The 27,028-nt window shown below is 46.5% G+C and overlaps 1 protein-coding gene and 1 long non-coding RNA gene across 2 annotated transcripts in view; both read left to right on the top strand.

Moving 5' to 3' along the window:
• The window catches only part of LOC308588418, a 55,903-nt gene that overhangs the window by 14,238 nt on the left and 14,637 nt on the right, over positions 1-27,028 (top strand). The gene's annotated exons all lie outside the window — the stretch shown is intronic.
• Positions 1-27,028, top strand: part of VAPB (VAMP associated protein B and C) — a 46,556-nt gene that overhangs the window by 10,888 nt on the left and 8,640 nt on the right. The window contains exon 2 of the mRNA XM_081196715.1: positions 13,490-13,642. Coding sequence (XP_081052841.1) covers positions 13,490-13,642 — 153 coding nt within the window. The remainder of the gene's footprint in view (positions 1-13,489; positions 13,643-27,028) is intronic.

Below are 27,028 nucleotides of genomic sequence, written 5' to 3'. Positions count from 1 at the left end.
GTTCTTAACCTAGCTCAAAGTTGTTATCTGAACTAGCCAGATATTTAACTGAGAATCAATCAGTCAGTCAGTCCATCATTTGAAAAATAAGACTTTAGAGCCTTCTTGCCCCAAAATGGCAGCTAGACATTCTGTTTTGGCAACTGCAACCTTGGTTTTAGGAGCCATCTGAGTTTCTAACGTTGCTTTTGCCCTCCCTGGATCCGCATCTTTGGGTAAAATGTCTAAATGCCCAGTGAGTGCGGTTCATTTCCTCTGGAATCATCCTGTCGACTTTAGTGGTTGTGTTCCAAAACAAACAGTTCTGAATACTGCAACATCACTTGCTTCTCATTTAATTTGGCCAGGTCTAATACAAAGGTTTTGCGTAGAACGTGCTAGAACAGTCTTTGAGTGCCAAATGCAATGCCAGAAGCTTGTCTTCTAATGAGGCAATACAGAAAAAGTTGCAGTTTGTTCTCTCACCAACTGCTTCTTCCTACCTGAGATTGACAAGAACCCTTCTGTTGCTTGCCATGAATATTCAAAATCAAATATATATTGTCAGATAATGGGATTGTCACAGAAACGACAAAACGTTGAAGACATTTTTTGTCCATTAGCTTAACGTTTTTTAAAAAGCACAATTGTCTGTGTTGAGGAATTGCAGCTGTGTCATCCTTCAGAAATTTGATTGCGTAGCAGAATCTTAAGATTGGATTCAGACAACATGTATGTCATACGGCTGATAAGTTCTGCTTAGTTGACAGAATCCTTATTGTGTATGTGATAGTCACATCAAGTATTTCTTTTGTGCTATCACTTTGAGCCTGCTATTTTTTCCCTCACACACATGCGGTTTGTGCAACAAGAATTTGCTGGAGGACTCTAGTGCCTCTGCCATAAATTAGACTTCGTTTTAAACTTCTTGGAAACAATTACACACTTAACAGCATGTTCCTGGTTGCAGTTTCGTTTTATTATGGGGAAGGCGGGAAAGCTGAAATTTGAATACCATAAAAACACTCTTCATAATTTCCAGTTTCTGCAGGGCTTGAAAGCCTAAGTAGGCCTGCTTTCTGAGCTCAGAGGATGTTTATAGCAACATCTTAAATGCTTTTCAAAGAGGTGTTTATGGTAGAAACAACAATGTAGTTCTAGGTAGTTCTCCAGCTTTGTGAAAGGAAGAAGCTAGCGCCTAATTCTTGTGATTACTTGTGGATAGGCTTGAAAGTGTTTGGGGTAACAGGTAGTGTGACAGCTTAGAAGCATGCAGTGGGATGAAATAACATTTCTAGTTATTGGAGGGAGGGCTTGAGTGCCCCATTTGTAAAATCTCATTGGCCTGGTGAATACATAAATTCTGCTTCAGCTGAATGTATGAAGATGCAGAAAGTTGCAGAATCAGGCTCTTAACAGTACAGTGGTACCTTGGTTTACAAACAGTGCTTTGCATACATTTTGAATTACAACCCACCCCCTTCTTCTTCTATTACTACTACTACTACTTTTTTGGATTACAAACAATATTTTTTTTTAGAGGCCCCATTGGCGAAAGCGCACCTTGGGTTACAACCTGTTTTGGTTTACAAACAGACCTCCGGAACGAACTATGGTTGTAAACTAAGGTACCACTGTATAGGGCTTGTTTCTGTCCTTGTAAGAGAGTTCAGCCATCTCTGACTGCATGTGCAGTCTCAATTATATTTTATGCACAGCTCAAATCTGCCTTCCATAAGTATCATGTTGGAATGTACTCACCTACGCCGTGTTTGCAAAAGTGTGTCAAACTTTCAAAGAGTGCACAGTTTCTTGATTATGAAGACATAACTCTATTTTATTAAAAATATTCATAAAAGATAACAAGGTAGTTTACAACAACAGCACATAGAACCGTAAAATATTGAAACTATATAAACAGTTAAAAACAGACACCTGTTAACTTTTTTGGAAATATATGTTCTTAATTGCCTGCATAAACCTGACATAATGGAAAAGTTTTCAGCCGGAATTTAAAAGCTGGATTTTAATTTGGTTGTTGGCCAACTTGGGGTCCAGTGTTGGGACAGGAAGGTGTATACGTTAATAGTAATATATGAAAAGCGAGCCTCATGCACTCTTAAGAAGTGACATCCTGGATATTAGACAGAGTTCCAACTTTGCAAGGCTCCCAGCAATAAGCAACTATAGCCTAGGCCAGGGTTTCCTAAACCTGGGTCTCCAGCTGCTTTTGGACTACAGTTCCCACCATCCCTGACCATTGGTCCTGCTAGCTAGGGATGATGGGAGTTGTAGTCCAAAAAGAGCTGGAGACCCAAGTTTGGGAAACCCTGACCTAGGTTCTCCAACACAAAACTAGATTGTGGACCTTTCTCTGCCATCTGCCCACCTTGCCTTGCATGCTTGGCTAATGAAGCCCCTCGTTCCAAAGGGGAGGAAGTATCTTAATGCAAGCCACCACCGTAGATTTCACTAATACGAATTGCAGCTTGCATGAATACCCACCATTCATGCAGAGGTGGTAGTATGCACTTAAGGGGGACTGGTTGAAACTTGTAACCTCATTTGGTTAAAGCTTCTAACGGTGCTACAACTAGCAGAAAATCTCGGTGATAATATTGCTTGGTCCACTGCATTTTCTGGGCTGCATATCTGGTGCCAAGTTTACCGCCAGTTCTCATGTCTCAGGGTGCCGTGATTTGGGTTGTTTGTGCCTCCCATGCCTCAAGCTGGCTGTCCATGCCTTAGCACGGGAAACCATCTAACAAACAAACGCTCCTGCAAGAGCAGTAAAGTGTTAAGAATCCTTAAGCCCAAGTAGCAGTGCAAAGTCTTCTTTTGTATTCTGAAAGTGCAGCTCCTAGGGGCTTAATAAAATTACCCGGATGCCCGCCTGCAGTTGGCTCCTGTGTAGATAATGTTCGTAGATCACATTGAAGTCCTAGCTGGGATGGCCCCTTCCGTACAGCATAATACTCTTAATCTCGGGGGTCATGGGTTTGAACCCCACGTTGGGCAAAAGATCCCTGCATGGATGAAAACAGCCGTTCCTAGTTTCTGCCCAAGATGGTACTGTCCTATTGGCTATCTCAGCTTTGTACTGGGAATGGTCAATGAGCAGTCAGAGAATCCAGCAAACAGAAACCTCCTTTCTTCTGGTTTTCCTGCTTCTGCACAGGGCTGTCCTTTGAGTGCTCGTGCCAGATAAAAGTTGTAAGCACAACCAGAACTGTTAAAATCATTGTACTGAACAATACGTCCGTCCGTCCCCTTGTTCAGAGAGAATAGCACAATATATGCCTGTAACTGTCCTTCTGTTCTCTGCTTATTATCTTACCCTCGAAGTTGTTTCCTATGTTCTCCACTCGTGTTGGGTTGTCACAGGTTCAAGTGTAAATCTTGCAAACTTAAGAGGAAAAGCCTTGTTTGGTTCCTATGAAAACAAGGAACATCAAATCATTTAAAGCACTGCTTTATAGCCAGGGGGCAGGCCTTGCTGGTTTGCTCTGTTGCATAGAAAAGATTTGGGGAATTGGCTTTGTCAGTCCTCCATTCTTGGCACCCTTAAACTCCAGTTCCCAGGGTTCTTCAGAGAAAGTCATCTACAGTTGTACCTCGGGTTACATACACTTCAGGTTACATACGCTTCAGTTTACAGACTCCGCTAACCCAGAAATATTACCTAGGGTTAAGAACTTTGCTTCCGGATGAGAACAGAAATCGGGCTCCGGTGGCAGTGGGAGGCCCCATTAGCTAAAGTGGTGCTTCAAGTTAAGTTTCAGGTTAAGAACGAACCTCCGGAACTAATTAAGTACTTAACCGGAGGTACCACTGTATTTTAAATGTATGGTGTGCCTGCAGACTGAGTGTCTCCTAAGCCTTTTGTGACCACACCCCAAATGCTGTCTGTGCATGCAGGAGAACTCTGGGTGGGTTGAGTCCTCCCAGAATGGTGATAAACACCCATCATTCTTCCCCCGCCAGCAAATAAATCAATCAATAAGTAAAATGCAATGAACAGAGAAGCAGACAAGTTTGGGTGAAAGGGTTGTGAAATAAATAAAATAAAAATCCTCAAAATAAAATAACTAAAACTGTGCGGTGGGTTTAGGTCAGTGCGAGTGGTGCAGATGGCTGCCTTTTTTTGCCATGTTCTTCAGCATATGACATAGTCCAATAATGGCCTCCATTGTTTTTGTTAAATGTAGGTCTCTGGTGTAAAAAGGTTGACACTCCTTCTTTAGCAGAACGTGGGGAAAGGCTTGAAAGTTCCTCTAGGCCGGAGCTTTCCAAACTGCGTCACAACACGTTAGCGTGTCAGCGTGTTGCACGAATGCTCCCCATGCCTCTCCCAGGGCTGGAAAGGGGTTAGTTTAACTTCTGGTCTGCTAGTAAAACTGAATTACTGTGTCACAAAACAATGCAGAACTGAATTACTGCGTCACGAAATGATGCACGTCTCAAAAAGTGTGTCACCAGCACGAAAAGTTTGGAAAACTCTGCTCTAGGCCAATGTTTCCCCAACTTGGGTCTCCAGCTGCTTTTGGACTGCAGTTTCCATCCATGACCCACTGGTCTTGCTAGCTAGGGATGATGGGAGTTGTAGTCCAACAACAGTTGGAGACCCAAGTTGGGGAAACACTGGCCAGGTTAAAAGCCAATTGTACAACATTGTACACACAGGAATTGGTGACAGGTGAGGCAGCTGCCACAGTGATGAGTGCAAAGAGCTTCCATGAGATTGCATGCTTGAATGCCTCTCTCTTTTTATGAATGAGGAGCTGTTTTAAGTAATGACAGCAGGACATACCCTCCATCCTAGAACATGCTACACACCTATGAAGTAGACAATGGTAATGTTGGGCCCGGTGCTGCCTGGCTAATGGAGATGGAGCCGTACATATCTGACAATAACTTTATACTTAAGTGGTCCAGTGCACTGATGTGTTTGAAAGATTTTACCACATCAGACTGGTAAGTATGAATTTGCCTAGAGTAGGAATCTGGTGACAGATGAGGGAATCTTTTCTAAGCAATATATTCCTTCGCTCTCCAAAAAGGTTTAAAGGTGCTGCCAAGGGAGAAGCCCTTTTCAGCTGTCGCCCCCTCCCCAATGTTTGGAATGCTCTCCCTAGGGAAGTCCACCTTGCACTAATTCTTATATGATTTCAGTGCCAGGCAAAAACGGTTTTGTATCACCAGACTGCTTATTGGCTGCTTCTTTGTGGGAAGTTAGTTTTAAAGATTAACTTTATGGTGCTTGTAGGGGGTGGGTAGGTGTTGCATATGAACTGTGGCACATTTTTGTGTGTGTATGTGTGTGTGTTTACCAGAGCTGAATGCCTTACTGCAAGTTACATTTGAATCCCGAGTGTTTTGCATTCGAAATGTGGTTACCTTATATTGTACATTGACTTTGATTAATGCTTAATAAATAATATTGCAGAGGGCAGGGATTTGGCGGGTTCACGGCCATTCCTTCCTCAACCTGGTGCCCTCTGGGTATGGACGCGGGTGGCGCTGTGGTCTAAACCAGTGTTTCCCAACCACTGTTCCGTGGCACACTAGTGTGCCGCGAGATGTTGCCTGGTGTGCCGCGAGATGTTGCCTGGAGGGAGGCGGGCGAGTCGGGCGGCGAGAGGCGGGGCGGCGGCGGCGAGGAGAGGCGTCCCAGCGCGGGGCTCTCGCCGTCTGCCTGCCTGGCTGCCTGCGAGCTCGGCGGGCAGCGCCTCCGTCCGCAGCGCCCGCCTCGCGGCTCTCATTCCCTGCCCCTGCCAAAGCTCACCCAGCCAAGCCGCGCTCTCCTTCCTGCCTCGCTTTGCTGCCTCCTCCCCCCCCCACCCCCAAAGCTTGGAGGTTCCCCGGCAAGGGGGAGGGGAAAAAATTGAAACTTACACTTTCGTGCGTCCCTCCCGGCGTGACGCTGCGCGCTGACGTCACGGGGCTGTAATGGTGGTGTGCCTCGAGATTTTTTTCATCAAACAAGTGTGCCTTTGCCCAAAAAAGGTTGGGAAACACTGGTCTAAACCACTGAGCCTCTTGGACTTGCTGATCAGAAGGTCGGCATTTTGATTCCCCGTGATGGAGTGAGCTCCAGTTGCTTGGTCCCTGCTCCTGCCAACCTAGCAGTTCGAAAGCATGCCAGTGGAAGTAGATAAATAGGTACCACTGCAGCGGGAAGGTAAACAATGTTTCTGTGCGCTCTGGCACTCGTCACGGTCCTCCGTGCGCCAGTAGCGGTTTAGTCATGCTGGCCATATGACCCGGAAAAGCTGTCTGTGGACAAACGCCGGCTCCCTCGGCCTGAAAGCAAAATAAGCGCTGCAACACCATGGTCACCTTTGACTGGACTTAACCGTTCAGGGGTCCTTTACCTTACCTTTTACCTTTACCTTTGCCCGTGTTTGGACTACAACTCAGATCAGTACCTGGCATCAAGACTGCACAGGCTGGAACAAATGGGAGTTGTAGTCCAAAACATCTGATGGGTACCAAGGTGAGAAAAGCTGCTCTGCATTTTTTCGCAAGTCTGTGTTACATAGAGGGGTGGGTGTTCCAGCCTGTTTATCTGGGCCTTGAGGTCTCTCTTACACCTTAAACACTGAGAGACTACACAGTTCTGCTCCAACTCTTACACATACATACAGTTCATATCCTGTGAACAAATAGGACAGACCAGTTATGGAATCCAAAACGTTAACCCTTTTTTAAAAAAACAAACCCAAAACAGATGTATGTTTGAAACCGAAACCTAAGCAAGGAAGACTTTTGAAACTTGTGCATACTAGCTGTGTGGGTGGCTATTTTTGTTTGTGTTGCAGAGTTGTTAGAGTCCCACTCAGCTCTGTTGCTGGTCCAAAATGCACCAAACAATAACGTACCGGATAAATTACATTGGGGGATTGCCATTTTGAGTTGCACACGACGGTTTCCTAGGAGTGTTTGCTTCCGCCTCGGTGACAGGTGAGGCATCTCATCACCTTCACGTTATCTCCCTAAAGTGGTGTTGCCAAATAACCAGCAGCCCCTAAGGCAGAGATGGGCAGAAGACACACCAGGATCTACTGGTAAATTTCTGAATGATTTGCAGTAAATTCCCAGGCGTTTTTGATCCTCATATTTTTATTTCTCAGAAATGGAAATAACTGTGAACGATTGGGAGTGGAAGTTTGGGTGAAAAGATGGTGAGCCCAGTTCTGGTACTAAAACCAACTCTAGAGGCTGTGCTAAGGCAGGATATGTTCCTTACTTCTGTGTCTCCCCTATTTTTTGCATCTGCCTTTGGTGGGTAGGGACGCGGGTGGCGCTGTGGTCTAAACCCCAGAAGGTCAGCAGTTCGAATCCCCATGACGGGGTGAGCTCCTGTTGCTCTGTCCCAGCTCCTGCCAACCTAGCAGTTCAAAAGGATGCCAAAAAGTGCAAGTAGATAAATAGGTACCGCTCCAGCAGGAAGGTAAACTGCATTTCCAGTGCACTGCTCTGGTTTTGGTGTTCTGTCGCACCAGAAGCGGCTTAGTCATGCTGGCCACATGACCCGGAAAAACTGTCTGCGGACAAACGCTGGCTCTCTCAGCCTGTAAAGCGATATGAGCGCCGCAACTCGAGTCATCTGCGACTGGAGTTAACTGTCAGGGGTCCTTTACCTTGGGTGGTGGACCTATGAGTTTTAGTGCAAACAACATAGATTCTCTTTGAAGTCTGCCCACTCCTGCTCCAAGGAATTTTGAGCTTACAAAACTTGTTTTGTTTGTTCTTTCGGTATGTAGGAAAAGTCCATTGGAGTTTCCATTGTGTTCTTCCAAAGGAAAGTCTTAAGTGCTGGGGGAGAGGGCAGGGCTGGGTGGGAAACTTTGATACCAAGCAGAGGCTGTGTATCTAGTGGACTTGAAGTGGAACAGGATTAATCAATCCAGAGTAAATAAACTGCAGAACAATGCACAGCGTTTCAAGTTAGGCATTTTAATCATGTTCAGTTTGTGTTTTTTTATGTTTTCCCTTTCCGGTTTGAATGTAGAAATTGTGGCTTAAGTTTTTAATTACGGTTCTGTCCTATGCAGTGTTTCCTTTTGTTTAACTGGAAAGAACTCTCTTCGATGAATCACTGTCCTTTCTCTTTTTTTCCTTTTGCAAATAGCCTTTGCAATGCAATTCCTGTGTTCTAAGTGAAAGTGGTTCAGCATTTCCCCATGTACTCCTCTGGTGTAGCTCAACCTTCTCCAGCCTGATTCCCTTCAGTTGTTTTGGACTACAACTCCCATCAGCCTCAGTCAGCATGAATGTTGGTGAAGACTGGTGTAGCTGCATGGCTTGTAGAGTGGATGATGGGCCATATGTTCAGACAAAACCTGGTTCATGTACTATCTGGGGTGGCAGACCCTTAGCCTTCTCATTATGCAGCTTTTGTGTTCAAGAGCTGTGTGGCGAGCCATGATCTGATCCACATAGACTTAGGTGGGTGTAGAATCTGCATGTTGCTCTGAAATACGCCTGGCAACTAGAACGTATGAAATTTTAAGTTGGTGGCAGGTGACAAAGGCAGAGGCAGACTACCATTCTCTCTTTGCGATTTTAAGCTTTCCATATTTCGAATGAACGTTTCCCAACAAGGGACTTGCAGAAATTGTTATTTTGCATATCCTCCTGGCTTCCCATTTCACAACGTTCTTAGGATAAGATTATGCTGACGCCGGCTTAATTACATGCGTCTCCAGAGATGCAAGGCGAAGGCGGAAAGTTGTCGCACACAGCTTTAGAGATGCTAAATGATGGCATGTGTGTGCATAGAATCAGAATTGGAAGAGACCCTGAGGGTCATCTAGTCCAACCCCCTGCAATACAGGAATCCTGCCCGCAGCTGCCCCCGGATGGGCTCGAACCACCAAGCCAGGCACACTGACCCATTTCACCAAAGAGCCCTGCATAAACGTGAGTTTCATTACCCCGCCCCACAATCCCTGCTCATTTTCTCTAGTTTAAAAACCATGGATGCAAAGCCTATGCTGGCTAGATTGGTGACTATATGGAAACTGACATATTAACTGGTAGAAATGAGAGCAAAAGGGTGCAGGAAATTACAAGGAAGGGCCAAAGGCTCTGTCGCAGTTGCAGGTGGAAAAACAACAACTCCCGTATGTATTCCTGGGATGCCTTCCTACAGTCCGTACCAGCCTTTCCCAGCCTAGTGATTTGGACTACAATTTCCATGAGCCTCAACCAGCACAGCAAGAGGGTGTCAGTTCGTGAAAGGCAGATCTTTAGCAAGACAATCCAACAGTAGGGCATGTTGGGTGGAATCCAAAATAGCACTAAGTGAACATTTAACCAGCGTGAGGATTTCTACTTGTCTCCCACTCCCTCCCTCCTGCATGGGATTACCTATACCCCCTGGAAAAGACTTGGGTAGGGAGCCAGCTGTGATGAAGGGGGAGGCCTGTTGTGCAAGAGGAAATCCTTGCACAGTTGGGACACGGTACTTGAATACCACCCATTGGCTAGAATTACTGCAGAGGTATATAACGCGGCTTCTTATTTTTAATGCATGATGCATTAAGTACCGTCTGTCTATATTGATGTGTTAGCTTGCTCCTTTTTAAAAAAAATACAGAAAGTGCCTCACTTAAAATACGAAAGCATTTAGCTACGGATTCTGTGCCGACCTCCTGTCGTCGGTGGTGATTTAAAAAAAATGTTTTAGTGCTGTTGTCAGTAGAGGTAGTCCAGAGTAGCGGCTTTCAAGCTTGGCGGACATTGACTCATCTGCCACAAAGCCCCCTTATAGCCCTTTCCCAAGCCCCCTTGTAAGAGTGTGCAAAGGTCTCAACTGTTTGGGCTGTGTGGCTGGCTTCGAACTTTTAGAATAGACATAATGTTCTTTTGCCATAGTTCCTTTAGCACATGTTTTACTTGAAAATATATGCAGTTCTGTAATGCCACTGCACAAAGTGGTTAGTTTAGATTGATGCGCCGCTGGTATATTAAGTACAAAATGAACTGTGGCAAACTTGGAAATTATGCAGTATTCTTTGTTCTTTTTGGAGGAATTGTTCGCCGGCTTCTGGGCTGCTAACTATTGTTTTAGTCTATAAAATTTCTCAGAACAATATAATAGGGTGTGAATATGTCCTTTTGCTCTCTTGACCAAAGCCTAGCTGATAGCTAGGTCCCTACCCACCCCACCCCAAAATACCATTCTGATCTTCTCATTATTAACTTTTAGTGCATTGTGTTCGTTGTAGTTTCCCTTGCAGTTTGTTAAAGGTGCTGGCGGTTGTTACAAGACCCTTGTTCCCCCTCACCATTTTCAGGGAGGTTTGACAACCAGTCTGTCTTCCCAAGGAACTCTGGGAATTGTAGGTCTGAAAGAGGAATCTGAGAACAACTCTCAGCACCCTTTTTATCAAGCTACAGTTCCCAGGATTCTTTGCAGTGGGCGAGCCGTGGCTGTTTAAATCCCTCCTGCGAAACAAGTTTTCTAGAATGAGTCTGGGCCTTCAGATAAATGATGCATAGAGCCGCATTATTTTCTCCTGGAGAAACATAACATATTTTTGTTTAGACTTGGATTTGTGTGTGGTTGTGCTTTACCTATTCCTGTTTGGAAGGAAGTCTGCACTGTGCAGTTTGATCTTCGTTGCTAGGTAAGAATTGATGGCATCCACACTGCAGACTAAAAACTGGCTTTCACTTATTGACCACGGTTTAGCGTGACACACAGATTGGTCCACTGTGTCCAATAACATCCGATTAGAAGTCCAGAGGATTATGATTTACGTTAAATATACACTTACAGCCATTATTTATACCATTCTCTTCTGGGTGGAACAGTTCTAATTTTGTTTATAATTGTATATTATTGAAACCCACCTTGGGACCTTATGGTGAAGTCCGTATAATTTTTTTATTAATACAATAAATTGCATCAAAGAAAATAGGATCGGTGTTGGTGGGCCCCGCAAGGCTTTCTTTCATATACACTTCTTAGTTGTTAAGACTAACCTGTCTCGCCTCGCTTGCCGTCAGTGCTGCAGATTAAAGAACACAAGGCTTCGTCTTGCTGGGTGAGACTAAAAATAAATCCACTTGGCCATATGTTTTTGGGAACCACACAAACAAGAAGGCAACAGCCCTCATCGAATCCCAGCATCTAGCCTTAAACCATATGAAATTAGCGACTGTTTCCACATATTGTGGTAATGAGTTCCATAAGTCAATTGACCCGATTCTTAAGCAAATAGCTTTCATAGGGTGCCTCCCCTAACTTCAAGTATTGCCGGGGAAAGGGGGAGAGAATACCAGCTGTTTCCATGCTGCTCATAATTTTATAAACCTCTGCCATGTGCCTACTTGGAGCTTTTTGAAAGGAAAGGAAGAATGCTCCATTTTGTTTTCTTCCTAGGGAATCTATTAACCACATGCAGAAAGCATATCTATCTGTGAGTATGCTGTTGCTTCTTAATATACTTTTTAGCAGCCAATCTTGATCAAAATTCTGCAATGTTAGGGAAAATAATGAGGGGTTTTTGTGTTCCTTTGGTTTTTTTACAGTACAGTGGTACCTCGGGTTACAGACGCTTCAGGTTACAGACTCTGCTAACCCAGAAATAGTACTTCAGGTTAAGAACTTTGCTTCAGGATGAGAACAGAAATTGGGCTCCGGCGGCAGCGGGAGGCCCCATTAGCTAAAGTGGTGCTTCAGGTTAAGAACAGTTTCAGCTTAAGAATGGACCTCCAGAACTAATTAAGTACTTAACCCGAGGTAACACTGTACGTAAGATGAACTTGCGGTGGTCTGGTGCAAATTTTGTGCATCTTCTCATAAAGAAGCACAAAAATGAAATAAAATAAACCAAAACAGTTCTAGGCTAGAAGGGAACTCATAAAAATCTAAACTGCAGTCAGAAGTCATACCTGAAATTTTATCCTCTGGCAGCTTCCTTCAGCTATTGACCAGAGAAGTAATTAACTCCTGACCTTTCATATCTGCCCATAATAGCAACATCCCATTTAGAAACTTGGAGAATCTGCAAGCTGAGTTATAATATAGTTTACTTGGGGGCTATTTATAACTGGTGCTAACAAGGCTTTGCATACCCTGCTATTTAAAGTTGGGAACCTCATACGTCTAAACACCGCTCTAGAAAACATTTGCCGGAGCAATACACAAATGGAATCAAGTGCTGGTGTTGCACAGTAAAGAGCAAGGGTTGTGAGCCAGGAAGTTATGGGGCCAGAGGTCAGCTTAGCTATTAATTCACTGGGGTGGCAGCTAGACAGGCCCCTGTGCCCTGGCCTCATCCCCATTTTACAGTTCGGGAGGGGGTCAGCAACTGGGGGCCTGCAACAAAATGCTGTGTTGCAGTGTTTTGGTACAGGTTCAAGTCACTCGATTCTACCCTCTCCCCACCACATCCCTGGTTTCCTCCAACATATTCAACATATTCTATACCACATATTGCATGCTCAGTCCTTTCTAGTCTTTTTGGCCCTCCTCCCCTGCCGTAGGGTTTTTTATTTCTTTTTAAAAGATAGCTCTGCAAATGTTGGATCGTGCAGACCTTTGTGCTATTTTGGCAACCTAAGTAGTGCCACACACAGTCTGAACCACAAAAATAGAAGGAATGATAACTTGGCTTGCCTCTTGTGTGTCTGTCATGGGGTCCCAGCACACAGGGGGCAGTGTTAGAAGCTCAGATTTATAAGCTCCTTAAACCAGGGTTGCAGCCTCCAAAACGGAATGCCTAATTGCCATTTTTGGGCCAGACGGCTTGAAAGTCTTTTTTGTTGTTGTTTGTTTCCTGAAATTCATTCTGATTGTGCTGGTTGTTGTTGTTTAGTCGTTTAGTCGTGTCCGACTCATCGTGACTCCATGGACCAGAGCACGCCAGGCACTTCTGTCTTCCACTGCCTCCCGCAGTTTGGTCAAACTCATGCTGGTAGCTTCGAGAACACTGTCCAACCATCTCGTCCTCTGTTGTTCCCTTCTCCTTGTGCCCTCCATCTTTCCCAACATCAGGGTCTTTTCTGATTTCCTTCAGAATGGATAGGTTGGATCTTCTTGCAGTCCATGGGACTCTCAAGAGTCTCTTCCAGCACCATAATTCAAAAGCATCAATTTTTCGGCGATCAGCCTTCTTTATGGTCCAGCTCTCACTTCCATACATCACTACTGGGAAAACCAAAACTTTAACTATACGGACCTTTGATGGCAAGGTGATGTCTTTGCTTTTTAGGATGCTGAAGTGTTGCTAGTGTGTGAAAATGGTCAAGATCCATAGACCTCCAGATGGTGGAGATGTCAGGCGCCATCCTGGAGTCTGGGCACCTTCACTTGGTCACAGGTAGGCGATAGCCAGGTGCAAAATGTTCTTGGCACCTGGCTAATTTTGAACTCTGAGCTCAAGCTGCTCTTTGTGTCCTGATAGGTGCACACATCTGTAGGAATAGAAAATCCCGAGGTACTTTCTGAAATGTTTGGAAAATATTTTGACGTGTCCTTTGTTTCATCCCGCAGGTCCATTCACAGACGTCGTCACCACGAACCTGAAACTTGGCAACCCTACAGACAGAAATGTGTGCTTCAAGGTGAAGACCACAGCACCACGCAGATACTGCGTAAGACCCAACAGTGGGATTATAGATGCAGGAACGTCAATTAATGTGTCTGGTAAGTTATTCTGACATAACAGCCCCAACATTGCGATGAGCACGGTGATCTCTTATTTTAAGAAGCCCATCCATTTCCCCAGGTGTGCTTGCCTTGCCTCCCGGTATAGTAGGACGTCAAACAGGGAAAGGGAGAGATGTTAAGTAAAAGCTCTTTTTTTATTAATTATGTTACTTCATTTATGAAGTGATTCATTAAGGAATAATGAAAAATGAACATTACAAAGCAGGCAATCCATTTTCGATCATTAATTTTAAAACGATTTAGAGCAGATCTGCTGAACTACAAATACTGTGCAAAACCAATAAGGAATAAAAACTTAAATGAAAACAGTGAGGTACAAAAAGAAAAATAATTGTTCAGTTAGCAAAGGAGGAGGACTCAGTAGCAAATGGTGAATACAGAAAGCTGTCTGACAGTCAGGCTTCTGTCTGCTCATACTGTAGCAGCTCTACAGGGTCTCAGAAAGAGGTTTTTCGTATCACTTCCTGTTAACTGGAGATAACAGCTTGAACCTGGAACCTTCAGCATGGAAAGTTTATTTTGTTTTCCAGCTGTTCTTGTCTCACTCCCTTGTAGCGTGTTAACCTTCCTGGGACAGGACAGAGTGTCCAAACTGTTTAAGAAAGCGTGCCAGGTTCTCAAGCAATGCAAGGCCGTAGTTTTAGAAGGCCATGGTTTGTAAGTCAACAACAAACCATGGCTTCAGATGGTAGCTATATTAAAACAATAGTTTGCTGCTGCGCAATAAATAGTTGGGAGTAGGTGAACTTAGTAGTGACTTGAGTGGAAGATTAAACACATGCTTAAATTAATCTCCTTGATTTCAGGGGGATTTAAAAGTGCCTGGTTTTTGGCAGGTTTGTGCTGTTAGCTTAATACAGGCCTGTTCATCTCTTAACCATTATCAGTTGATTTCAAGAGCAATTTAATTTGTAGAATAAAACAAGTATAGATATATATGATCTTTTAAGCATGCTAAGTCTGTAGACTTCAAATGCTCAATAGGACAGATGGAAATACTAAATCAATTTGGTTAATGTCTGCCTTAATTAAACCATCAGCTCTATTGAAAATGTGCTCTTCACTTGAGAATTGCCACTAGTTCCTTGGTGCTCAAAGATCTGATTGCAACTAGAACCTTATTTTGTACTGCACAAAGCTAGCTCTTGGTGCACTTTTCTGCAATTATTTCTTACAAACAAATGTTCTCTTCAGCTGTGGGTAATACTCTGATTGGCTGCCAAAAAAGGATATTTAATTTTTCTTTGAAATTGTAAAACCCCTTACTTACCCAGTGCATAAAATAGGCAGCTTTTAAACCTGAGTTTTAAACTAGGTCTGTTTGTCTCCTGGATAATGTACCTTTCAGCAAGCGTTGTCTGTCAGACTGTGATGACCACCTTTAAGCCATGTTGGCTGTTTCTCTATTGAAAGGGAAGGCTTCACCTGAATGCTTGTTTAAACCTGGCTGATAGCTGCATTGTGAATATCACTAACAAATACAACTCTTTTTTGGCCGAAGGAGACTTAGATGCATCTATAGAATTCTACTGTATTTATGGAATTTACTGAGCAATCTTATGCAGAAATAATGTGTGTTGTGTTTTGTGGACTTAACTCCCAGGTAGGATTGCAACCTCAAAAGTATAAATGCCTTCTAGAAAGGTATGTGGGGAAGAGAGGTGACATGATTGACCCCCCCAAGGGAGGGAGGTACCTGGTCAGAAGGATAGCAGATTTTTCTTACACCTCCAACCACTTCCAGGGTGGTTTAACACAGTTCCTCTTGCCATGGAACTGTGGGGATTTAGTAGGGCTGGGAGTTGAAAGGAGGTGGCTATTCCCCTTAAACTAGATTTCCTAGGATTCTTTGAGGGAACCCATAACTGTTAAAAGTGGTATAATACTGTTTTAAATGTATGCTTTAGGTGGGGCGTAGATCAGAGGTCACCAGAACAAGGAAAGCAGCAATTCACAACAGCTTGTGCTCCTGACACAAAGATGCCAACCTCTAAATGCAAATTACACACACACACACGATTTTGAACATCATATATGACTACAAGTTTACACAGAAATTACCCTCTAATACAGTAATTGTCTTGCACAACAATTTTCATACTGAACATTTTGGAAGAGTAAGACCTTGTCTACCAAGGTATTTCACTCATTCCAAAGGAGAAGACCTTTCCATAGGATGTTCTTCGATGTTCCCTCAGATTTTCTCCCCTTTTCCATTGTAAAAATGGGGGGGAGCCTGGGAGGAAGGAAACAAAGAAATCCCGCTCCCCCTGAACATTTCCAGTCCTTCTGTCTACTTCAGGAATAGAGAATCTGTGACTCTTTTGATGATGATGAACTGCAGCTCCCTTCATCCCAAACAGTTGGCCATTTTAGGCAGATAGGGAGATGGAATCATAGAATTGTAGAGTTGGAAGTGACCCCAAGGGTCATCTAGTCCAGCCCCCTGAAATGCAGGAATATGGAGGCCAACAACATCTGTAGGGCCACAGGTTTCTCACCCCTGCTCTGTTCCTACCACCAGTTCTCAAATGCCCATGGCAAACTGTTTCTCTGCTTAGTGGAAACTCATTAAAACTTCAGCAGACTTGAGCGTTTATAATCTGTTACCTGCGGGCAGTGATGTGGGCTTTCCAGAAAATTTTGAATCAGAAAATGTTCCGGAAAATTTCCTGTGCAAGTTAGGATAATTTCCATATCATAATTTGCCTCGGAAAACTTTCTGATCTAATTTATCATGTCAGATTTACTTGCATTTAGTAAACAAAACTAAAAATGTAAAGCTGCCAAGTTTGCCTAATGCCAAAATTGTGATTGGCATCCATTCCTTGGTGATACTGAATATATGAAGCATTTTTTTAAAAAAAAATTCCCCAGCAAAATAGAGCTGTGGAAAATTTACCGTGGGTAAATGCCTCTGGGCCTCCACCAGACAGGTTACCCAGAGCTCTCATGTACTGTAGTTTGAATGCCTCCATCTCCATTATATATGACTGCAGGTTTACACAGAAATTAAAAATATGAGCCCTATTATATAAATTAAAATTAGTGTCTTCAGACAACCTGATTTGGCAGTCGTTCCTCATTGTGTTTCAGACTACCATCAGCACCTGATGACATTGGATAGGCCATTATTTGTGTTCTTTGTCATCCAATTGTCTCTCACTTTAGGACCCCCTACCCCTCAAAAAAGCATGCTTGGAAGAGACAATGGTCACCTCATTTCCGCTGTCATTTGGATATATATTCTCAGTGGCAGTTTTGCAGCTTGGGGCTCTTCCCCCCCCCCTTAACTTTATTTGCATTAGCCAACGGCCATAGCAACATTAAACAAGCAATATATACAATTAAAAAGACAACAGTGGATAAAAAGGACAATCAAATGATCAAGACTATCATTCAGATAGTGGCCCTTAATCTCATTGCACCCTCGTTAAACCTAGCAACCTTTGCTGTTATCTGATCATTTTGATCTGATAACAGAAAGAACAATGTGGCCGCAGATGGGCGGCCTGGGATGGTGAGTAGGAGTGGGGTAATGATCTCATTCCTCAGGTCTTTATAAAGGGGACAGGACAGGATGGGGCTCATATTTATATATTTCTTGCTTGCTTTGATAGAGGATAAAGAGGTGGTTTGTGGGGGGTTGTAAACTACCGTATTTTTCGCTCTATAGGATGCACTTTTTCCCCTTCAAAAATGAAGGGGAAATGTGTGTGCGTCCTATGGAGCGAAGACGCCATAGCCCCGCGACCCTCTCCTGGCTGGAGAGGTGATGCGCAGCTATAGCAGGAGCCTCTCCGCTGCGCCTTTCCTCTGCTCCCTGACCTGCTCTTTGAGGCTGGTGGTGGGCTTCCCCCGCCCCAAAGAGCAGGTCGAAAGGAACCTGAAGCCTGGAGAGCGAGAGGGGTCAGTGCACACCGACCCCTCTCGCTCTCCAGGCTTCCAAGGTAGCCGCCTGAACGCACCTTAAACGACACCTTGTTTTAGAGCAGGAAAACAAGAGGGGAAAAGTTCTCCCCCTCTCTGTGCAGCGCCTCCTGCCGCTTCACTGAAGGGGCGCTGGGCAGAGAGGGAGAGAATTATTTTTCTTGTTCTCCCCCCTCTAAAACAAAGTGCGTCCTATTGTCTGGTGCGTCCTATGGTGCGAAAAATACGGTAGCTTATTGCACACAGGTAAAATTCATATCCATTGCGCTGTCCATTTCCCCCTTCCTTTTTTCTGCTCCCCACTGGCCATGTGACCCACTCCCCCCAAAAATAACAGGAAGGAAATGATGGCCCTCTGACAGAAAAAATATATGCCCCCCCCCCCATTCTGAACCTTCCTCCTTCAATTGCACATGTGTTAATGGAAGAAGGCCTGAGAAACCAGAGTTTCAGCTGCCTTGTCAGGTTTTTCACATGGGAGTTCTCGGTTCTGCCACAAGTGAAGGGGGTGGGGGTGGGGTTTCGCCTGCTTTGTCTTTCACAGAATGACGTGGCATTTAATTGTTAGCTGGCTGAATCTGTAATGCACTTAAAAGAGTCCATTTCCAGGACTGAAGCTGCAGGATGCAAGGATAATCAATACTCTTTCAACCAAGCAAAGGGCGGCTATACCCTTCAAAACTAGCACGACCATTTCCATCTCCTGGTGTTTGCTGGTTTAATTCTTCTTCGTAGCTCCCCATATCTCCCACCTGTGCTGCACCTTTAATCAGCTTATTTCTAGTGTCCTTGGGAGCATGTGGTCTTAATTTCGTTCACGGCCTTCTGCAAAGCATGCTTTAATTAATACTTGTTTACTTTTTGTCCTGCACAGCCCCCGAGGGCTCGTAGCTAAGACCATAAAATAAACTTGGGATGACAAAGCATCTAATTGAAAGCTCTTCCGAATACCGGATTCCAGCTACTGCCTCCACCCTTCTCCCAGCTGGACCAGAGCCACCAAGAGCCAGCCCAGAAGAAGACTTTATTATTATTATTTTAACAGCGCTGCATGAAGTTGCCTAGGCTCTGGTGAGATTCCAAGGGAAGGGAGTTCCATAACTGGAGCAGCTATCAAGAATGCCTCTGTGCAGATCAGCAGACAGGAATGGGGCAAACCTCAGTGCTGTCAGCAGTGTTGGAGATTATGTCACAACACGACAGGGTGTTATCCGTTGCATATCTCCTTACAGATAGTGGTAAAAGCAGACTTCGAGGAGAGCGCTTGTTTTTATTAAGGGACAGCCTCGAGAGATCTGTCAGGAGCTTGCATGTACCTCAGGTTACAGACGCTTCAGGTTACAGACACTTCAGGTTACAGACTCCGCTAACCCAGAAATAGTACCTTGGGTTAAGAATTTTGCTTCAGGATGAGAACAGAAATTGTGCAGCGACTGTGCAGGGGCAGCGGGAGGCCCCATTAGCTAAAGTGGTACCTCAGGTTAAGAACAGTTTCAGGTTAAGAACCGCCTTCCAGAACGAATTAAGTTCTTAACCTGAGGTACCACTGTATAGCGAGACTCTTGCCTGCACAAAACTGCAGCAAGATACCTCTCGCAGTTGCTTAATCGAGGATAAACACAATAAGGGAACAGGACATGACGAAAGGTAATGGCTTCAGACCCAGGATTAAAGTGCAAACTCACCTTACCTCACCGTAAGTTAGCATATGAGTGCTAATGTAATGGCTTAACAGTTAGGTCTAGCATGGACATATCTGTTCCTAAAAAACGGAGGAAGGGGAGTGTTACCCCATGGCAGGAGCTCAGTTAAGCATTTAGCATGCAAGGAACTGTGTGCATCTGGAGTGGCTGAAACCAGAATCCATCCTAATGTCAGGTTGATCAGATGTCAGCTTGCCATACAAGCCAAATATTGTACCCAGCCTGTTACCGCTTGTGGTTTCACTGTTTTGATAAGGGAATCATAGAGCTGGAAGGGACCACCTAGGAAACCATCTAGTCCAACTCCCTGCAATGCAGGAATTTGTTCACCAACGTCAGGCTCAAACCCACGACTCAGAGATTAGAAGTCTCATGCTCTACTGACAGGTTTTCCAAGCAGCAGCTGTTATGTCTGTATTTTGAAGGTTCTGATATTTTATAGATGTTTATGGTGATTTATAAGCATTTATTTTATTTACTCTTGTTTTATCTTTTATTGTACATGGTCCTGGGCTCCTTTTTGGTTGAAGCAGGGTCTCCCAACCGTGGGTCTCCCAACTGCTTTTTGGGACTACAACTCCCATAATCCCTAGCTAGCAAGACCAGTGGTCAGGGATGATGGGAATTGTAGTCTGAAAAACAACTGAAGACCCAAGGTTGGAGAACACTGGGTTAAAGGGTGATTAAGAAATAGAATAAATGTTAGCCATGAATAGGGAGAAGTAAGGGTGGCATCCAACTAACGTATCTTGTCAGGATATGGGATGGGAATTTGTCCCCATCCTTCCTACCCGCCCATTTCCTAAATCTGTTCTAGAGGAGGGCTCAGGACCTGCTGGGGCGGGAGTTCTGTTGCACGGCCTTGGTCCAGTATACCTGAAAGAGCGTCCCTGAAGGAGTATACACCTCCATCGTTCTGCCGGGGCACTGAGGTCCAGTGCCAAGGGCCTTCTGGTGGTTCCCTCGCTGCGAGAAGCCAAGTTACAGGGAACCAGGCAGAGGGCCTTCTTGGTAGTGGCACCTGCCCTGTGGAACGCCCTCCCACCAGATGTCAAAGAGAAAAACAGCTACCAGACTTTTAGAAGACATCTGAAGGCAGCCCTGTTTAGGGAAGTTTTTAATGTTTAATAGGTTATTGTATTTTACTATTCTGTTAGAAGCCGCCCAGAGTGGCTGGGGAAACCCAGCCAGATGGGCGGGGTATAATTATTATTATTATTATTATTATTATTATTATTATTATTATTATTATTATTACACAAACATAAAACCTTGCATGGACAGGACGTGTTATTTGGATGTTGCCCCAAGGTCTGAGTCCCCCTTACCGAGTCATCACAGGGCTCCCATGTGATCTCCTCGTTTCTGTCCTCGGTGTCAGCTGACACGCACTAGGGTTCCTTAGCATCACGATGGTTAGCAGCAGAAATCATGCAATCAATTTTAGACGATGCCGCTTAGAAATGCAGCTTGCTCTTCTTCGCTCCCTTAAAGCGACCCTTAACTGGAATGCAAATTTCCCGGGAGAGAATCCCTATCTGTTGAGACTCCGGAGTCCATTGCATGCCTACACTTCAGTTTCTTAGGAAATGGCTTGTGTATTAACAGCACTGTCAGCACATCCGTCGTGCATGTTCTTGTGATTTGTCACGGAATTGCTTAACTCAGCCCTTTTCCCCTTTCAGAGTGTTTCGCTGCGCTGCTCTTGCTATAATTGTCTCTTCTGCCCAGGAGGACTCCCCTGAGTGAGTGCTTGAGGGCCCTGCTCTTGCCACTTACCATCTGGCCTGGGGCGGGGCCTGGGGCCTCATAAGGACTGCGTGCTGCTTGCGGCCTGCTGCCCAGGAAGACTCCCTGAGTGAGTGCTTGTGGGCCCTGCTTTTGCCACTTACCATCTGGCCTGGGGCGGGGCCTGGGGCCTCATAAGGACTGCGTGCTGCTTGCGGCCTGCTGCCCAGGAAGACTCCCTGAGTGAGTGCTTGTGGGCCCTGCTTTTGCCACTTACCATCTGGCTTGGGGCGTGGCCTGGGGCCTCATAAGGACTGCGTGCTGCTTGCGGCCTGCTGCCCAGGAAGACTCCCTGAGTGAGTGCTTGTGGGCCCTGCTTTTGCCACTTACCATCTGGCTTGGGGCGGGGCCTGGGGCCTCATAAGGACTGCGTGCTGCTTGCGGCCTGCTGCCCAGGAAGACTCCCTGAGTGAGTGCTTGTGGGCCCTGCTTTTGCCACTTACCATCTGGCTTGGGGCGGGGCCTGGGGCCTCATAAGGACTGCGTGTTGCTTGCTGCCTGCTGCCCAGGAGGACTCCCCTGAGTGAGTGCTTGTGGGCCCTGCTCTTGCCACTTACCATCTGGCTTGGGGCGGGGCCTGGGGCCTCACAAGGACTGCGTGCTGCTTGCTGCCTGCTGCCCAGGAAGACTCCCTGAGTGAGTGCTTGTGGGCCCTGCTCTTGCCACTTACCATCTGGCTTGGGGCAGGGCCTGGGGCCTCATAAGGACTGCGTGCTGCTTGCTGCCTGCTGCCCAGGAAGACTCCCTGAGTGAGTGCTTGTGGGCCCTGCTTTTGCCACTTACCATCTGGCTTGGGGCGGGGCCTGGGGCCTCATAAGGACTGCGTGCTGCTTGCGGCCTGCTGCCCAGGAAGACTCCCTGAGTGAGTGCTTGTGGGCCCTGCTTTTGCCACTTACCATCTGGCTTGGGGCGGGGCCTGGGGCCTCATAAGGACTGCGTGCTGCTTGCTGCCTGCTGCCCAGGAGGACTCCCCTGAGTGAGTGCCTGAGGGCCCTGCTCCTCCCTGACACTTACCACCTGGCCCGGGGCGGGGCCTGACAGGCCTCACTAGGACAGTTGTTACTGCCGGAGAGGCACAGAGTGTTTTTAAAATGTTTTTTAAAAATTTTCTTTGGATTTTTTGTATGTGGGGGGTGGGGGTGGGATGGATGTTTGGTTGGGCTTGGGGAATTATTATTTTTTTATTTTGATGTTTTTGTAATTTTTACATTTTTTTGTTTGTATTGTTTTATTGGTTTTGTTTGTTTGTTTAAGGTGTTATTTTGTTTTTAGGGGGAGGGTTCAGGGCTGCCGGGGAGTGGGCCCCAGCCCACAAAATGGCTGGGGCATGTTCCACAGGGGGGGATGCACTGGGACAACCGATCTCAGTGATCACGGGTAGGAGGAGGAGTTACGCTAAGACCAGACCATGTCATTACAGAGGAGGCAGGTTTAGTCGTTGTCTGAGGACTATCCCTGCCTCCGGGTCTGGTCCTGTCCGGATGGATACTAGAATCAGCAAGGGATACCCACGTGACCTGAAGGTGCTGCTGTGCAATGCCAGGTCAATGATTCGTAAGACCACTGCCATCCATGACTTGATCATGGATGGAGGATTTGACCTGGCATGTGTAACAGAGACTTGGTTGGATGAAGCAGATGGGCCTGTCCTTGCCGCTGCTTGTCCACCAGGTTTCTCTTACGCACAGCAACCCAGGTCACGTGGGCGGGGAGGGGGGGTTGCAGTGATTTTTAGGAAGTCATTAGTTTGCACCAGGCGTCCTATTGGGAAGACCCAGTTTTCTGAGTGCATGTTCTGGAAGTTGGGCAATAGGGGCAGTACAGGATTCCTTTTGGTGTACCGACCTCCCCGCTGCACCAAGGATTCCCTGCCCGAGCTGCTTCAGGTCGTGGCGGATGTTCTCCTGGAGACACCTAGCCTGGTCGTCCTAGGGGATTTTAACATCCATGCCGACACGACCTTACAAGGGGCCGCTCGGGACTTCGTGGAAAGCATGGCCTCCATGGGGCTGTCCCTGAATAAGTCTGGCCCAACCCATAGCCGTGGACATGCCTTGGACCTGGTGTTTACCTCTATGGATGTTGGTGATCTGACACTAAGTAAAAGCGAAATGAAAGAAGTGCCATGGTCAGATCACTTCCTGGTGCAACTGGACTTCTCTGCGACCCATCCCCTCTGCAGGGAGGTGGGACCAATTCGGATGGTCCGCCCCCGCCACTTAATGGATCCAAATGGTTTCCAGAGAGTGGTAGGGGATGCTTTATCCCATGTTGATGGCCTTTCAGCCGATTCCCTGGTGGCCCGCTGGAATGTGGAGTTAACCAGGGCTATTGACTGTTTGGCTCCGAAGCGCCCTCTCCGATTGCATGGAGCCCGGACAGCCCCGTGGTTTTCCACGGATCTGAGGGCAATGAAACAATCGTTGAGACGGCTAGAGCGCCGGTGGCGGATAACTCATTCCGAATCTGACCGGACACAGGTTAGAGCTCAACGTCGAGCCTACCAAGTGGCGATAGCGACGGCGAAGAAGAATTTCTTCACCGCCTCTATTGCATCTGCAGAAAACAGCAGCAGGAGACTTTTTCAGGTGGTTCACAATTTAGCGGAACCACCTGCAACATCGGGGCCCAGTACGGGCCACATGTTCTCCTGCAATGATTTTGCAAAGTTTTTTGCAGATAAAATCGCCCAGATTCGGGAAGAAGTAGACTCCACCGTGGGAGCAGGGCCGGGGCGGGAGAGTGCTAGAGTTCTGTCTAGTCAAGTTGAGTGGGATCAATTTCAATCTGTTACCTCCGAGGATGTGGACAGGCTGCTTGGACGAGTGAAACCAACCACCTGTCTCCTGGATCCTTGCCCATCCTGGCTTATAAAAGCTAGCCGGGAAGGACTGGGCGATGGGCTTCGTGGGGTGGTGAATGCTTCCCTCCGTGAGGGAGCCTTCCCAGACCCGCTGAAAGAGGCGGTTATTAAACCGCTTCTTAAAAAACCATCTTTAGATGCGGCCACGATGGCCAACTATCGCCCAGTCTCAAATATTCCATTCCTGGGCAAGGTGATTGAGCGAGTGGTTGCTGAACAACTCCAGGCACGCCTGGAAGAAGCGGACCATTTGGATCCCTTCCAGTCGGGATTCAGGCCTCATCATGGGACTGAAACTGCCTTGGTCGCACTGGTTGATGATCTCCGGCGGGCTAGGGACAAAGGTGAGAGCTGTTTCCTAGTTCTGCTGGATCTCTCAGCGGCGTTTGATACCATCGACCATAGCATCCTTCTGGACCGTCTTGAGGGGCTGGGAGCTGGGGGCACTGTTATACAGTGGTTCCGCTCCTTCCTCCTGGGCCGTGTTCAGAAAGTGGTGGTGGGGGATGAGTGTTCAGACCCTTGGGCCCTCACTTGTGGGGTGCCTCAGGGTTCTGTCCTCTCCCCCATGCTTTTTAACATCTATATGAAGCCGCTGGGAGAGATCATCAGGAGGTTTGGGCTGGGTGTTCATCAGTATGCGGATGACACCCAGCTCTACCTCTCTTTTAAATCAGAACCAGTGAAGGCGGTGAAGGTCCTGTGTGAGTGTCTGGAGGCGGTTGGAGGATGGATGGCGGCTAACAGATTGAGGTTGAATCCTGACAAGACAGAAGTACTGTTTTTGGGGGACAGGAGGCGGGCAGGTGTGGAGGATTCCCTGGTCCTGAATGGGGTAACTGTGCCCCTGAAGGACCAGGTGCGCAGCCTGGGAGTCATTTTGGACTCACAGCTGTCCATGGAGGCACAGGTCAAATCTGTGTCCAGGGCAGCTGTTTACCAGCTCCATCTGGTACGTAGGCTGAGACCCTATCTGCCTGCGGACTGTCTCGCCAGAGTGGTGCATGCTCTGGTTATCTCCCGCTTGGACTACTGCAATGCGCTCTACGTGGGGCTACCTTTGAAGGTGACGCGGAAACTACAACTAATCCAGAATGCGGCAGCTAGACTGGTGACTGGGAGCGGCCGCCGAGACCATATAACACCGGTCTTGAAAGACCTGCATTGGCTCCCAGTACGTTTCCGAGCACAATTCAAAGTGTTGGTGCTGACCTTTAAAGCCCTAAACGGCCTCGGTCCAGTATACCTGAAGGAGCGTCTCCACCCCCATCAGTCTGCCCGGACGCTGAGGTCCAGCGCCGAGGGCCTTCTGGCGGTTCCCTCACTGCGAGAAGCAAAGCTACAGGGAACCAGGCAGAGGGCCTTCTCGGTAGTGGCGCCCGCCCTGTGGAACGCCCTTCCAGCAGATGTCAAAGCGATAAACAACTATCTGACATTCAGGAGACATCTTAAGGCAGCCCTGTTCAGGGAAGTTTTTAACGTGTGACATTTTACTGTATTTTTGGTTTTTATGGAAGCCGCCCAGAGTGGCTGGGGAGGCCCAGCCAGATGGGCGGGGTATAAATAATAAATTATTATTATTATTATTATTATTCTCAAGTTCCCCTGATGCAAGGAAGGGTGGGGTCTTCAGAAGACTGTGGGAGCCTTTGGATTCCAGAATGAAAGAATACAAGTGGAACCTGCAGTAAAAAAATAAATAAATCAGTGTGGAGTCCTTCTGGCCAGGGTGCCAGCCAGCCATTCAGGACACTCCAGGAAGCTCCCTCCCCACGTTTTTCTGTTTCTCACACCCTTACGCTCAGTCCTCATTGGATTCCTTGAGTGCTGACAAGGATGATTGCAGGCAGGTCTCCTTGAATAGAAGAGTCCCAGAGACTCACCTGGCACCAAACATCTCCCCCCCCACCTGTTTATTTGCCCTGGTCCTTCAGTTTCCAGGTTTCGCTAACAGTTATGGATTATACTGGTTCTGCTGCTTTGGTTAAACTGGAAGGGGGCGTAGATAAATGTTTAAACACCTGCTTTTTAAAAACTACTTAGGATGTTGCTACAACTGGCGAAATTCGACAGTCCCTCTCAGTCTGTTTGTGGTCCTCTGCTTTGATCTGTGGTGCCTCCTCTTTTCCTTGGAGAAATCCAAGGAAAGCCACTTTCAGTCCTCATATGCCGTGCAAGGCTATGGTGCCAAAGTCCTTAAAGGGCACCAGCAGCCAAGGATGCTAGAGTAGAGCACTGGGCGTGCTGCAGCCCCGACCACCTCGTGCTTAAAAGTAGCATGCAAGCTCACTTGGTTGGAACGTGGTGCTGATGGCACCATGGTTGCAGGTTTGATCCCCGTTAAGGGACAGCTGCACGTTCCTGTGTCGCAGGGAGCTGGACTTGATGGTTCTCGGGGGTCCCTTCCAACTCTACAATCCTGTGATTTCGCCTGCTGAAGAATTCTTCAGAACTCCAAAGCTTACTGACTTGCATATCTTGGGATCCCCCTGAGAAATTGCAGAACGTGAGGAACCAGCTTATGCTTTCAAAAGACGTCTTTGGATGGGTGCAAATGACTGCCCTGCTGCTTAAAGCCAGGGCTGCCCCACACTGTGTCCCTGCATAGCTCCTTTCCTCTACCTGGTCCTTCTTCCCTGCAGCCACGCATCTCTTCTCACTTCCTGTTGGTATGAAAATCTCTCAAATGCTTCCAATACAAGAACACGGGGAAATGCAGCAGGGGTTTCCCCCTGCCATAGGTGCATCGGAGCAGAAGTGGATTAGGGCCTGGTGATTTGCAGCAGGAGTTGGGCTCACATCTGTTTGTATGCCGCTTGCTGTGTGGAGACTGGTGTGCAAGGTCTAATAAGTTGAGCCGGCATATCTGAGCTGCAGGAAGTGGAAAAGGCACGTTGAACTGGAATGTGTCCTTGACTATAGAACATTGCATAGATTTTCAGGCAGGGCTCGGCCAAACGTCTCATTGCGACATGCTTGTTGCAAGCCTAGATTCAGCTTTGGAAAAGCTGAATGTTCTGTACTCTTAAAACATGTTTTTGTTTTTTTCTTTAAACAAAACGTAGTCTGTTGCTATTA

The sequence above is a fragment of the Podarcis bocagei genome (assembly GCF_964188305.1).
Source record: "Podarcis bocagei genome assembly, chromosome: 5".
Classification (NCBI taxonomy): domain Eukaryota; kingdom Metazoa; phylum Chordata; class Lepidosauria; order Squamata; family Lacertidae; genus Podarcis; species Podarcis bocagei.
This window is presented reverse-complemented; position numbering and strand designations above follow the sequence as displayed.